Source organism: Solanum pennellii, chromosome 9 (assembly GCF_001406875.1).
Source record: "Solanum pennellii chromosome 9, SPENNV200".
Classification (NCBI taxonomy): domain Eukaryota; kingdom Viridiplantae; phylum Streptophyta; class Magnoliopsida; order Solanales; family Solanaceae; genus Solanum; species Solanum pennellii.
The window spans coordinates 37,012,502-37,027,911 of NC_028645.1; the positions used below are offsets into that span (position 1 = coordinate 37,012,502).

General features: G+C 35.8%; 1 protein-coding gene and 1 long non-coding RNA gene across 10 annotated transcripts; both read left to right on the top strand.

Moving 5' to 3' along the window:
- The first annotated feature begins 8,152 nt into the window (after positions 1–8,152).
- On the top strand, positions 8,153–9,235 carry LOC107030124. The gene is made up of 2 exons (XM_015231517.1): positions 8,153–8,439; positions 8,803–9,235. Exons 1-2 carry the CDS (start codon positions 8,153–8,155, stop codon positions 9,233–9,235), a joined length of 720 nt encoding a protein of 239 aa, XP_015087003.1.
- Positions 9,236–9,660: 425 nt separating this feature from the next.
- On the top strand, positions 9,661–15,159 carry LOC107029443. 9 transcript variants are annotated; one of them, XR_003574560.1, is made up of 8 exons: positions 9,665–9,842; positions 10,298–11,215; positions 12,124–12,767; positions 12,840–13,044; positions 13,586–13,686; positions 13,766–13,872; positions 13,966–14,344; positions 14,951–15,089. It is a non-coding gene; the product is annotated as an uncharacterized LOC107029443 (long non-coding RNA). The 9 variants fall into 9 exon arrangements; XR_003574564.1 differs by having other exon boundaries at positions 9,661–9,842; positions 10,298–12,767; positions 13,945–14,344; positions 14,951–15,159; XR_003574566.1 differs by having other exon boundaries at positions 9,661–9,842; positions 10,298–12,767; positions 14,030–14,344; positions 14,951–15,159.
- Positions 15,160–15,410: the final 251 nt, after the last annotated feature.

Below are 15,410 nucleotides of genomic sequence, written 5' to 3' on the forward strand. Positions count from 1 at the left end.
ATGTCTAATATTGAGATAAGGTCGTCCTTTCATAGCGTGACTCAAGTGTTGGCTACTCAAGTTTTTAGGGATGCAACGGTACAAGTGAACCCCAATACTAATATCACCGCTTCAAGGGATTAGGGATTTCACAAGGATGAATCCCCCTACTTCCTATGGTATTAAGGTGGATGAGGACCAACAAGGGTTCATTGATGAAGTGTTGAAAGTTCTTGATTTTATGGGTGTTTCTTCTCAAGAAAAGGCAGAACTAACCTACTACCAACTCGAAGATGTAGCTCAAGTGTGGTATGAGCAATTGAAGCATGAGATGCCGATTATAGAAGTCCAGATTACCTAGGGAGCATTCAAAACAGCTTTCCTTGATAAGTTTTTTCCCTTGGAACTAAGGGAGATAAAAATGCTAGAATTCAACAATCTTAGTCAAGGGGTATGAGCGTGAAGGAGTATAGCCTCATGTTCACTTAACTATCAAAGCATGCTCCTACTATGGTGCGGATTGTAGGGCCAAGATGAACAATTTGTCATAAGGATATCCGATCTTGTGGTTAATGAACGTAGGTCAGCTATGTTGATTCCTAACATGGACATCTCTCGTCTCATGGTTCATGCTGAAAAAATTAAGGAGCAAAAGCTTAAGAAAGTTGGTAGGGAGTTGAAGAAGGTAAGATCGAAAAGGGGAATTCTTCTAACAATAAGTTTGAGGTTCAAGACAAACCAAGGTTCAAATGGTGGTTTTCCAACCAAGGCCCTCCTAATGCTCCAAGGGTCAACAAGAGTAAGGTGTATACTCCCAAGCCCAAAGAAGGGGAAGGTGTTGATTATTATGTTGAGAAGCTTCTATGTTCAAAATGTGGTAGGAAGCTTGATGGTAAGTGCCTAGTTGGCACGGATAATTTCTATGGTTGTGGTAAGAGTGGTCACATGAAGAGAGATAGCCCAATGATGATGACTCAAGGAAGGGAAAGTTCTCAAGCTCAAGCAAGTGCCCCAAATCCGGATGCTCCTAAGAAAAATCGCTTTTATGCTCTCTAATCCCGAAGTGATCAAGAGAGCTCACCGGACATGGTCATCGGTATGTTAAAAATTAATTTCCTTTAACGTATATGCTTTGTTGGATCCGGGAGATATATTGTCATTTGTGACTCCTCTTGTAGCCATGAAATTTGAAATACTACCCGACATATTAGATGAACATTTTTTGTTTTGTACCCCGGTGGGTGATTCTATGGTGGTTAATAGAGTCTATAAAGGTTTTCCTATATCCTTGACCAATAGAGTTACATTAGTTGACTTGATAGAACATTATATGCTAGATTTTGATGTTATATCGGGTATGGATTGGTTGGATGCTTGCTTTGCCTCTATTGATTGTAAGACAAGGATAGTGAAATTTCAATTTCCAAATGAACCCATTTTATAGTGGAAGGGAGGAAACTTAAATCCTAGGGTAAAATTATCTCATGTCTAAAAGCTTCAAAAATGATTGCAAAGGGTTGTCTCTACCACATAGTAAGAGTTAGAGATCTTGAATCTGGGGTCTCTCCCATAGAGTCTGTACCCGTAGTGAGGGAATTTCCGTAGGTCTTTCCCGATGACCTTCCCGGAATTCCTCCTCAATGGGGGATTGACTTCGGCATAGACTTGTTGCCGGATACACAACCTATTTTAATCCCTCCTTATCGTCCCCGACAGAGTTGAAGGAGCTAAAGGCTCAACTCAAAGATTTGTAATATATGGGCTTTATTCAACCGAGCATATCGCTATGGGGTGCTCCGGTATTGTATGTAAACATGGATGGATCATTGAAAATGTGCATCGACTATCATCAATCAAATAAAGTCACTATAAAGAATAAGTACCTGATCCCTAGGATTGATGACTTGTTTGATCAACTCCAAGGAGAGAGTTACTTTTCAAAGATTGACTTCAGGTCGGGTTGTCATCAACTTAGAGTAAGGGAGGTTAATATTCTGAAAATGGCATTCCGAAGAAGATATGGTCACATTGAATTCCTAGGGATGTCATTTGGTCTAACAAATACCCCGATGACATTCATGGATCTTATCAATCGAGTTTTTAGAAAATATCTTGATTTTTTTGTCATTGTCTTCATTGATGATATTTTGATATACTCTAGGAGTTAGAATGATCAAATGAGAGATTTAGAGATAGTTTTGCAAGTTCTCAAGGATAACCAACTTTTTGCTATGTTTAGCAAGTGTGAGTTTTGGTTGAGATCAGTTAGTCTTTATTGGTCACATTGTCTCTAGTGAAGGGGTAAAGGTTGATCCAAGGAGGACGAAAGTGGTAAAAAGTTGGCCTAGACCGTTGAGTCTTACCGAGATCAGAAGTTTTCTAGGGTTGGCCGTTTAATATAGGAGTTTTGTTGAGGAATTCTAGTCTATCACATCTCCAATAATAGCCTTAACCCATAAGAAGTCCAATTTCGAATGGTCGAAATCATGTGAAAAGAATTTCCAGTTATTGATAGATAGACTCACCTCCACTTCGATATTGACTTTATCGGAGGGTACCGAAGGGTTTGTGGTTTATTGTGATGCCTCCCGAGTGGGTCTAGGATGTGTGCTCATGCAAAATGGGAAAGTCATAGAATATGCCTCTAGAAAACTCAAGCCACATGAGAATAATTACCCAACTCATGACCTTGAGCTTCCTTCCGTAGTATTTCCATTGAAAATTTGGAGACATTATCTCTATGGGGTACATGTTGATGTATTCACCGATCACAAGAGCTTACAATATATGTTTACCCAAAAATATTTAAACCTACGTCAAAGAAGAAGGTTAGAACTTTTAAAGGACTATGACATGAGTGTCCCTTACCGTCCTGGAAAAGCTAATGTGTTTGCAGATTCCTTGAGTAGTGTCCTTGGGTAGTATGACTCATGTGGTTGATTATAAGAAAGAGTTAGTAAAATAGGTTCATAGGTTAGCTCGTTTGGGTGTCTGGCTAGAAGACTCTCCAAAGGGTGGTTTCGTGATTCGCCATAACTCCTAGTCATATTTAGTTGTTAGGGTGAAATCCAAGCAACACCTTGATCTTATATTGATAGAGTTGAAGGAGAAGGTCATTAGTAAGTGTAATGAGTCTTTCTCTCAACGGGAAGATGGTTGCTTAGGCACCAAGGAAGGTTGTGTGTACCAGATGTGGATGGGTTAAGGGAATCGATCATTGAAGAGGATCATGGCTCCCGCTATTCCATCCATCTGGCTGCCACAAATATGTAATGTGACTTATCAAAAATTTATTGGTGGAATGGTATGAAAAGGGACATAGCAGATTTTGTTGCTAAGTGTCCAAACTGCCAACAAGTCAAAGAGGAGCATCAAAGGCCAGGTGGTTTGACTAAAATTATAGATATTCCTACATGGAAATGGGAGGATGTTAACATGGACTTGGTAGTGGGGTTGCCTCATACTAGAAGACAACATGACTCTATTTGGGTCATTGTGGATAGGCTAACCAAGTCCTCACATTTCCTTCCCGTCAAAGTCACATATTCAGTGGAAGATTATGCCTAATTGTACATCAAAGATATAGTGAAGTCACATGGATACCCTTTTGTCCATCATTTCGGATAGAGGTACTCAATTGACCTCCCATTTTTGAAATGCTTTCCAAAGTGGGATTGGTATGAAGGTGAAGCTTAGTACCGCTTTTCATCCCAAGACAGATGGTCAAGCGGAATGCACTATTCAAACTCTTAAATATATGTTGAGGGAATGTGTCATCGACTTCAAGGGTAATTGGGATGACCACCTACCCTTGATAGAGTTCTCCTACAACAATTGTTACCATTCGACTATCTCTATGTCACCCTTCGAGGCACTTTGTGGAAGAAGATATAGATCCCCGGTTTGGTTGTATGAGGTAGGTGAGTTTGCTCTACTTGGTACTGATTCGATTTATGAAGCCCTCAAGAATATTCAGTTTATAAGAGATAGGCTAAAAATGGCTCAAAGTCGTCAAAAATCTTATGCCGATAATAGAAAGAGGGACCTTGAATTCGAAGTAGGATTTGGGTCTATTTGAAAATTGCACCCATGAAAGGGGTGATAAGGTTTGGAAAGAAGGGGAAACTCAGTCCTCGTTATGTGGGCCCATATAAAATTTTGAAGCGAGTCAAGAGTGTTGCCTATGAGTTGAAGTTGTCAAATGAGGTGGTCATGATTCATCCGGTGTTCTATGTTTCTATTCTTAAGAAGTGTATAGGTGATCTGGTTTCCATTCTTCCTCTAGAAGTTTTAGGGGTGAAAGAGGACCGTTCTTATGAAGAGGTCTCGGTTGACATCTTGGATCGCCAAGTTAAGAAATTGAGGAATAAAGAGGTTGTCTCCGTAAAAGTTGTATGAAGGAACCACCTTGTTGAGGGAGCAACATGAGAGGCCGAGGCTGACATGAAGTCCCACTATCCTCATCTTTTTTTCCCTTACTCCTAGCCAAGATCGAGCTTAGGAATTTCTTATATTACTATTATGAATAAAGTTGAACTTATCATGTTTTTCTAAATATGTGCATGTTATAGTAGAAATTCATGCTTAAGTTGAGTTCTTTTCTTTCCATGAAATGTGTTTCTTATGGCTGGATTTCACTTGATGTGTATGGTGTTCTATAAGTACTCATGGAATTTGTTTTGAGAATAATTTTTTTTGTTTTGATAAAAATAAGAATGACAACTTTGATTTTCATATTGAACTTATATTAAAATGGAGAAGGTAGTTCCTCCTTATAAAATATGAAAAGTTGAGTTTGTGTTATAGTATGTTGTATATTAAGTTCCTACATGTTATTGCTATGATTATATGTTGAAAGAAGTGAATAATTCCTCCAGTGAGTTGTGACTCATTCTATTATATTGCTATTGGTTGGGCTGCTAGTCTTGAGTCTCTTCCTCTTATAAGGGTCTAAAGTGTCATTCGGGGACGAATGTTCCTAAGGGGGAATGTATTGACACACCACGGAAATTCAATGACCTATACTAGAGACCCATATGTTGTATAATGATGATATTAGACCTAAAATAGTGTATATAACTTGTTTGAGAAGTATTGGATCCATAGCATTAAAGAAAAGCATTAACGTCCGGAGACTAGCGAAATTTAACTAGTTGACGTCCCCATATTTGGTGAAGGTTTCAGAGGGTCATATGAAGTCAAAAACTTTTAAAAAGACTTTGCATAGGTAGAATGTAGTATATAGGGTCAAACCGTACAGTCACGACACCCCAAGGACCACAGGAAGGGTCCTTGGAGAGGACCCAAACATGGGTGAGCAGGCTGCCAGCCTGCGTGCAACAGGATTGTGGTGGCTGTTGCGCGACGGGCAGCCATCACGGAAAAATTTGACCTTCGCCTACATGAGGTCTACTTCCTCAACTCAGATTTCAAAAATAAGTCGTGGGAAATTAACCCTACGACGCACAACTACTTCTCGGATTCGTAAAAGTCGTATTTATAGTATTTGACTTCACAAAATGATCCATTAAACTGAGGGGTTATTTAGGTAATTTAATTGGTGATTATATAAGATATTAGGTTCAGTTTTAGGTCAATTTTAACACTCAAAACATGTTTCAAAAATTGAGAGCAAAAATCACTCTCATCTCTCTCTTCGTCCATACCTCCATTGAAGACCATTAGAGCTCCAAGAAGAAGATAAAGCTTTGAAATTTCCAACCCAGTTTCGTGGCTTTATAATATTTAAGGTATGATTTCTTTCACTCTTGGTATAGTTTTCCCCAAGAGGTCCCTCCAAAAGATGATTTCTAAATCCCCCAAAATCTAGGTTTTCTTGTACACATGGGTCTTCTTTGAAAATCAAAATTATGAATCAGTTGTGGTTAATTATGATGAATTAATGTGTTTTAAGTATATATTGATGGTTAATTGATGATTTCCTATTACAATTCCCTAGACCCATGTCCTTTCCCCAATTTCATAAAACCTTGAGTTGATATGGTGAATTGGGAAGATTATGAATATGTAGATTGACTACATTGTTGTTAATTATGTAATTACTTCTTGAATTTACCTTGCTTGTGTAACTAGTTATGTATTTTTGTAATGGAAGTATGAAGGTTCTTGGAAGGGCAAAGAGGTATGTTGATTGGTTCTTCTTGGATTCAATTACGAATTATGAGCTACTCAGATAATGATGCTTACAAGTCTAATGTGTGGTTGTGATATTGATGCTAATTATTTCGCATCTCTATCCTTAAGACATTGAATTATACATGAGTTTAAGTATGCATGTTATGACATGATTATTGTATGATTGAATGTTGTTCTTATGATTACAATAAAGTGCTAAGTGAAAGGTTTACTCACTTGTGAAGTGGTGTCTAAATTGAAAGAAATGTTCTCACCTGTGATGACCTATGAGTTATATATGATAAGATGTTTATATAGGGATCTAGAAGAGACTATGTTGACTTGTGTGATGATGAAATATGATTACTAAAGGGAATAATTGCTTAGCACCAAAAGGGCATGTAAATGAGATGGAGGTCTCAAGTTAGTAGGTCCGGCCTCCCACATGGGTTCCTCAAGTTAGTGAGTCCGGATTCCCTAATTATATTGTCTCATGAGATGTAATCCTCCACGTTAGTAAGACAAGGTTTCTAGAAACAATCTCCTTTACCCTTTACTATGTGCCCACATAAGACTCTAGCTTAGTGGATCCACCTAGATAGCTATGTACGAATAATTACACCTTAGGAAAGTGTTAACCCTCTATTTTCGGTGTGGTAGTAGAACACCGGATTCCATGTAGCTCACATGGTCTCATGTCGGTTATTGCACCTCTTTCCCTAATGTAAAAGTAAATGAACAAGTTAAGTATGTGAACTCTCATTAGGGTTGTCTTGAAGGATACCACATAGGATGAGGGAGGGTATAGGACTTCTCTCACTCTTTGAACATGTGGGATCCAAAGGGATGGTTCTAGTAGTGTTCTTTTATCATTATGATTATGTTGATAAGCCATGAGTAGTATTCATGCATTAATCATGTTATGATGACTTTAAGATAATATGTTGTAAGTATGAAGTGGGTTGCTTAATGTGATACTTAGCCTTGGATAGGATTATGCGGTTCTATTATTGGCATTGCACAAGTATTGCTTGGGTGATCTACATGTTGGGTTGCTATTATGTTGAATTGAATTATTATGCTTCTTATATATGCATGTTGAGTTAAATTGATGAATACATGATTTTGACCAAATTGTCCTTTTCTCATGTGTTGATGATTTTTGTGCATAGGAGCCATACTTAGTATATGTGGTTTGTACTTACCCATATTTTATCCCTTTTTCCCAAACTTTTTAGGTTTGGGCCATTGAGAAGATTTGTGGTTATTGAAGAAGAAGAAGACTAGGCTATTTCCTAAGTCAATTGGTAAGTCCTCATGAGTTCCGAGGATATATCCACTCATCAAGTCTTATTAGTTTTACATATGTTTTGAGACAATTATTCCATTCTCATGTGGAGACTTCATTGTAACCTATATGGCATATTGTAATGGACTAAGGGATTTGCCTTAACTATTGTGATTCATACTCTTGTAGATGGTTTATATGTGAGATGAGACTTTAGATTTCTATATGATTTGTTATGCTAAAAGAGAAGTCTATGTACACTTTGTACGTGAGAGTCTATGTAAACTCCATCTGTAATGTTTTAAATTTTTCTGCATTTTTGACCTATGATGTGCTATGATGTATGCTAAGGGCTTGTCTTGGTCCTCACAGAGGACGACGATGCTAGTTATGCCAACGGGTACTTTAGGTCGTAACAAACTTGGTATCAGGGCATTAGGTTAAAGTAAACCTTAAGATTGATGTCTCACTAAACCATATCTATGTAGGGTCTTTTCATAATTGTGAAGAATGCCACACTTATTAATGAGAGACTATGTGATGCTTAGGAAGTTTCACTCTCCTGTTATTCCTTAGTCCTGCCGAAGAGTCTTAACTCTATCTAGTCCTTTTCTTCTAATCTTTTTATTGTGATTATAGGCAATGATTACAAGGAGGAACAATGCTCGAAGGGTAGGAGAGGAGAATTTGAATGAAGCGGGTCCCCTTCATGCTCCTCAAAACCCTCAAGTTCCTATTGAAGAAGGAGCTATGTCTAATGTTGAGATAAGGTCGTCCATTCATCGCTTGACTCAAGTGTTGGCTACTCTAGCTGTTAGGGGTACAACGGTGCAAGTGAACCCCAATACTAATATCACCGCTTCAAGGATTAGGGATTTCACAAGGATGAATCCCCCTACTCTCTATGGTATTAAGGTTGATGAGGACCCACAAGAGTTCATTGATGAAGTGTTCCAAGTTCTTGTTTCAATGGGTGTTTCTTCTCAAGAAAAGGTGGAACTAGCCTACTACCAACTCAAAGATGTGTCTCAAGTGTGGTACGAGCAATAGAAGGATGAGATGCCGGTTATAGAAGTCCAGATTACTTAGGGAGCTTTCAAAACAGCTTTCATTGATAAGTTTTTTCCCTTGGAACTAAGGGAGAGGAAAATGCTAGAATTCATCAATCTTCGTCAAGGGGTTATGAGCGTAAGGGAGTATAGCCTCAAGTTCACTCAACTATCAAAGCATGCTCCTACTATGGTGCAGATTCTAGGGCCAAGATGAACAAATTTTTCATGGGATATCCGGTCTTGTGGTTACTGAATGTAGGTCAGCTATGTTAATTCCTAACATGACATCTCTCGTCTCATTGTTCATGCTGAACAAATTAAGGAGTGAAAGCTTAAGCAAGTTGGTAGGGATTTGAAGAAGGTGAGAATTGAAGAGAGGAATTCTTCTAACAATAGGTTTGAGGTACAAGACAAACCACGATTCAAAAGGTGGTTTTCCAACCAAGAACCTCCTAATGCTCCAAGGTTCAACAAGAGTAAGGTGTATACTCCCAATCCCCAAGAGGGGAAAGGTGGTGGTTCTTATGTTGAGAAGCCTCTTTGTTCAAAATGTGGTAGGAAGCATGATGGTAAGTGCCTAGTTGGCACGGGTAATTTCTATGGTTGTGGTAAGAGTGGTCACATGAAGAGAGATGGCCCTATGATGAAGACTCAAGGAAGGGAAAGTTCTCAAGCTCAAGCAAGTGCCCCAAATTTGGATGCTCCTAAGAAGAATCGCTTTTATGCTCTCCAATCCCTAAGTGATCAGAGAGCTCACCGGACATGGTCACCGGTATGTTAAAATTATTTTCCTTAAATGTATATGCTTTATTGGATCTGGGAGATACATTGTCATTTGTTACCGCTCTTGTACCCATGAAATTTGAAATACTACCCGACATATTAGATGAACCTTTTTTTGGTATATACCGAGTGGGTGATTCTATGGTGGTTAAAATACTAGAAATTTGACCTACTGCCACGCATTTTTGGCAACACATGTACAACCATTGATATATTTTAGCTATTGCAACGGTTATGACTATCATAATATATCAAGGGATCAAATAGAACAATAATAAAAAAATAACCGTGGCATCATTCTTACAACCGCTGGTATAGATTTTCTAAGGCAAAACACTTTACAAACGTCGCACTAAAAGACTCTGTGGTAACAGTTATTTTAGTGAAAAAAAATATTTTAGTTAATACGCGGATTTTATTCCCAAAATATATATTTCCCTCCACTGCTAGACTTTAGCTAAATTGCCATTTATTTCGTTTAGGGTTACAACTTTTGTCTTCTTCTTGCAAAAGGATTTCTGAAAAATGGAAAGAATAACGTGAGCTCCGATTAATCGCAGTATATTTCTTCAACAAGATCCGGTCTTCTTCTTCTTCATAGTGAGGTAGTCTTCTTCTTCTGTTTCACAAGTATGTTTCTTCATCTCCATTGGTCTTATTCTCCTACAGTAATCTTCTTCGACCGCAATTTTTTGCATATAAAGGTATACTATTTTTAAGTTTCCTCAATCTACTCCATTATTTCTAAGTCTCATTGTCTCTAATTTGTTATGCATATAATATTTTGTATAATCTGAAACTCCATTGAAGGGTTTCTCAATAGTCGTAAAAATAACAAGTGGGTTTGTTTGCAATTTATGTTATTTGTTCAAATTTAGGTCAGTGATGTAATCTACTTGTTATTTTGATTTTGTATTTCTGATTTGTTGAATATTTCGTGAACTCTCTGCGAAAGTTCATTAAGAAGCTTGGTTTCGATTTTATTAGTATAATCTAGTAATATAGATTTTTCTCGTCCAAAATATAAAGATTCATCCTCTGAAACAAGGTTATTTTTCAGTTTTTTCTCGGATTGGAGACTCTTTTGCCTTCCAAATCTCATCAAAATCAGCTCGTGATCATGGAAGCTTGTGGCTAGCTCGTGCTCGTCCCAGTGTCGCTGCACCAAAGAAAATAATTCCTTTTCCTTGAATTTTTTTTCCAGTTTTCGGGGTTATAGTTTAAACTTTGAATATTCTTCTATATGTTCTAGTTCCTTAGCTGAAATATTTATTAATTCATCGATTTATGTGACTCAATCTAAGTATGTTAAAATCTTAATCATTTAGTTTGCTTTCTATATTAGTTGATGCATTTTCTAGTTCTCATTTCTGTTCCTTAGGGTGATTTCTATTCCTGTTTGAATTTCCTTCAATATTAAGTGTATTTCTTAAATTAATGTGTCTAAATTTGTTTATGGTTTGAATCATATACTCCTTATTTGATTATTGCAGATATCGGTCTTGTTCTCTATAATGTTACGGTTTGTATGTTAATGGATGTAAACATCCATTATGACTAGTTGCTATTTCAAAAGACCGGATATTTTGATTTTTCTGAATTAGTTTCCGAATTGGGCCTTTATTTTAATATCCAAGTTAACCTTGTTTTTTAGTTCATACCGTACATTTTTCTCATTTGTGAAAGTCAGATCTTGTTTTAAGCCTAGAGAACTCTTGATTTTAGCTTCTGCATAAAAATCCTTTAAGATATAAATGGGCTGGTGTTTTCTGTGTCTTTGTTTGTTGTGAATAGTGTCAGCACTTTGTCTAAATCCGCTTGGTTTGATATCTTTTGCATATGTACGTTTGGGGCTTATTATAAGTAGAATTTAAAATTTATTCTCTTGTCAATTAAATCTGTTGGCCTCGCTATGTGTTTCCAGCAGGGTGAGTTATTTTTTTTTGTCAACAAGCATTCTGGGTTGGTTCTTCTTAAGGTAATTTATTTAAGTGTCATTGCTTCTGATCGAATTTTCGAGTGATTGGTTTAGTATGTATTTGGTTAGAGTTCAGTCGTTTGTGCTGACCAAATTATGATATCTGATGGTTTATGAATCTTGTTATTATTTTCTCTCGAATCGGTCAGTCCTACACTTCTTACATGCGAGATGATTAATTGTGTAACTTTAGTTTGATTTCATTTCTTATTCCATATTGTGACAGCCATATACCTTATATAAAGTCCTTGGAAATTGCATATACAGATTTCTAAAGTTTTGAATTCGCTAGACCCTTCTTTGTTTAGCTTCTGATGGTTTTTCTCTTAAAATTGACATTTTATATCTAGTTGAAACTATCTGATATCATATTCTAGAATCTTTCTCATTTACTGGTGCTAGGTTCTAGATGTTTGATTTACTTCAAAGTAGCATTTGATGTAGATAAAGGCTAGCATTTCTTCTTCTACTAGTCCATTACTTGCTGACACTATTAGAAGCATTGGATGTAGTACCCTTAAAGTTAAGTTAGGATGCTTATTCAAAAATAATGTTCAATCTCCATTTACTGCCTCATTCTTGTTTAATGTTGCAAGACTGATCACTTTAACTCCTAATTTATCAGGTCTAAGAATTAATTTTTATACTTTTCTATTAATACCATCTGCTAAAATGGCAAGACTACTGAAACCAAAACGAGGGATAACCTATGTTTAGTGCGCACGTAGCCATTTAGATAGTATAAATTTTCAAAAACTTGGAGTAGATCCACATGATTTACTTCTAAAAAGAATATTTATGTATTATTGAACTTTCTTTATGCTCATTTGCTATCGTCACTTTTATTGTTTTTATTGTTCTACTGATAACAAAATGTGTTTTTAAGTTCTTGGTGATTATTTGTTCAGATTTGAATAGTCATGAGTCAACAAGAGCCTTCGAAAAGAAACAAAAGAGCAAAAAAGAACATCGCTAAACCTGGATCATTATCTTTCTTGGCAAATAAAAAACAACGATTATTGACAACAAATGAAATCGTTCAAGCTATAGAGTGAGGAAAGGACATCTTCTAAACTTAATTGCAGAACAACATCCAGGCGTAGCACCATAATCTCAAGCAAGTGAACAATCTGAAGAAATTGGGCAATCTTTAGAGGAAAAACCTCCAGAGGAACAGCCCCTAGAAGAGCAAGTGAAAATTAATTTATCATTCCTCCAACAAATGAACAATCTGAAGAACAAAGTAACATATAATCTTGCAAACTTATTGAATTCATCCATGATTTCTAATTTTTCGTATTTTGTTAAAGTTGAAGGCCTTCCAACTCAAAACACAAGAGGCAAAACACAAATGCATAATGTACATAACCGACATGAGCACAAATTGATCACACTGAATTGGTTAAATCAACCTGTTGGTCCTACTGATAAATTATTAACAGAGTTAAGTAGCTTCCTAGGCACATTGGCAAGAACTGCAACACTTTGCCCATTTGATATGTTTGATTGGAGGAACATGGACACCAAAAAAGATTTATGTGATTAAAAGAAGGTCTGAAATTTTCTATATTTAAATATATGTTGTTTTGTATCTGTTGGTTAATTGAATGACATAAAATTGTAGGAGAAATATAATATTTCTGAAGCTCCGAAAAAAAATGTACTTTGGTAACAATTTGGATGCTTGGAGAAGGCATAGAAGTGATCTGAAGATCAATTATTATGACCTGTATGACAGTGATGAAGTTCGAACGAAAAAAAATCCCGGTCATATTCCAGAATGTCAGTTTAGTGAGCTCCTCAAATAATTGAAGTCTTGGAAATTCAAGGTAATTAAAATGTATTTCTGAGTCTGAAGCTGGAAACTTTTTATTTATCTGTTCTCTTCTGTCATAGTGTTGTTGTAGCTTTTGAGTTTTTCAAGTTCATATTTGAGTGTGCAACTCTAAAGTAACCTAATTTTTCTCTTTATTTTGTTGAAGCCATATGCGATTCAAATATAAGTAGAAAGATGATCTGTATGGATCAGTATGTATCCTCCATTGATGTTCATTGAGTGGGATTATTATGTCTAACTCACTGTTAAGTCGAGAAGAATAAGCAGTTGTATCACCTAAGTAAATTTCTTTTACTTATAAATTACTAAGACTGAGTTTTGAGTCCTCCAATAAGATATATTCTACAAAAAAACAACTTGAATGGAGGATTATCAGAAATGCATTCGTGCAGACTTTTAGTTAGAGTCTGAACACTAGTATAACATTCAAATTTTACCTTTTAGTATTAGTTAGAAAATAAGGAGCATTTATCTTGTCTAGAATATTTGGTAGCACCATAAGTTATCAATTTACATTATTCATTTATTTTTAGTTTTGCAGAAAATGTCTGAAACAAATACTAAGAATCGAAAAAAGCTGATGAACCCACACACCGCTGGTAAAAAGAGTTTTGCTTTAGTCCGTAACAAATTAGTGCGTTCTCCTATTTAATATTTATTATTTAACTATTGTTTAAGCAAGTTTTGGTATTTAATTATATTTTTGTGACTAGGAAAAAGAAAAGGATACTGTATCAGCTAAAGAGATCTTCGTGGTCACAAGAACAAAAAAACCGGGCATTTGTACAAGACCTCGAATGAAAACACAACTAGTAAAATTGTATGAATGTTTTCTATTTAAGAGTATTTATTGAGATATATTATGTGTTCTAAATTATAATTACGAAGGTAGTTGTTGGATATGCTCTGTTAGGCTGAAATGGAAGCGATTGAAACACAAATGGACACAAATGATCAGTTTGTTGATGCATTTTCAGCCGTTATGGGTCATGAACATCAGGGACGTCTAATACTGTATGGAGTGGGGGTTTCAAAGAATGCATTGAAAAGAAAACCTGGAAAACCTGACAATTTTTTAAAGGCCACAGATGATGTAGTGCAACAAATGCATGACAGAAGGCAAAAAACGGAGAAAGAGATGGAGGAACAAAAGAAAACTATGCGACAAGAAGCTATCACAAATGTAATTGCACAACTTCAAAATGCAGGATTAATTGATCAGAACATACTAGCTACATTATGTGTTCGTCCTCCAAGAGAAATTAGTACTTCCTCACAAACGGCTTTTTAAGGTTAGATTCACTAATTTTCATTTTTAACTTCTTCTTTTTCTTCTTCTTCTTTGTCTCATAGTTCATTACAACTTTTTCTTTAAGTTTTGCAATGTCAAGTTATCACAAAATGGTGTGAAGTTTATTGCTACTTATAGGGAAATAATTAACTAATTTTATGAATTGATTTTTGTGAAACTTGACGGAAGAAAGTTGAGATCCACGCAATAATAACTTGAGTGTAATGGTCAAATTTTTTTTTATATTTCTGGTGTTGATCTTACGTTTGACATCCCTATATATTGACTCTTTCGAGTTAATAAGTACTTCATGACATTAGTGATTCAATGAATAACTTATTCGATGTTACTATTTATTCACGTAGAAGTGCTCTACGATGATGGTAGAATGTCTTCTTGTAGTTATCTATTGTATGTGTTGCACCTTATAGTACCTATTTAGCATGTGATTTCCTTTAAGAAATAGTTAAATTCATTTACAAGTTGACTGTTCATATGACAATCTGCGAAGGAACAACCATTGTGAATGCATAACTATTAACTTTCACATCTTCCACTATCATAACTAAATGTAAGCATTGCTAAACTTCTTTGTGCTTTGTTGTAGGTGATAAAATTGAAGGAGATGAAAGCAGTACTGAAGACTTGACTTAGGAGTTAACTGGATTGATGTTAATTAACTTTAATCATCTATGTTCTACAAATATTTTGATTTTGATGAATATTGAAAATTGTGGTGTGTTTCATCCTTTTTGAACATTGAAAAAATATTTGTATATTTTGTTATTATTAATATTACTAACCACTTTGATCTCTTATTGAAATCTTGGTAATGAGTAGTTTCATAATTAAATTATGTATTTTATGTTCTATTTTATTATTGTAATAGTTTTTTATAAAATAAGTGGCAGTAGATCAATAATATCTGTAGCAAAAGCCTAATGATAAATGTAGCAATAGCATAAAAGTAATTGTGGCAATAGGGAAAGAATAGTTGCATTATCATATAATAACCGTAGCAATAGCCCATAGAGTAATAGTCATAGTAGTTTAGAACTGTGGCATTA

Coding starts and splice junctions, on each gene's coding strand:
- LOC107030124 (XM_015231517.1), top strand. CDS start 8,153: ATGTCTAATGTTGAGATAAGGTCGTCCATTCATCGCTTGACTCAAGTG. Junction 8,440..8,802: donor AAAGATGTGTCTCAAGTGTG/GTACGAGCAATA, acceptor GCAAGTTGGTAG/GGATTTGAAGAAGGTGAGAA.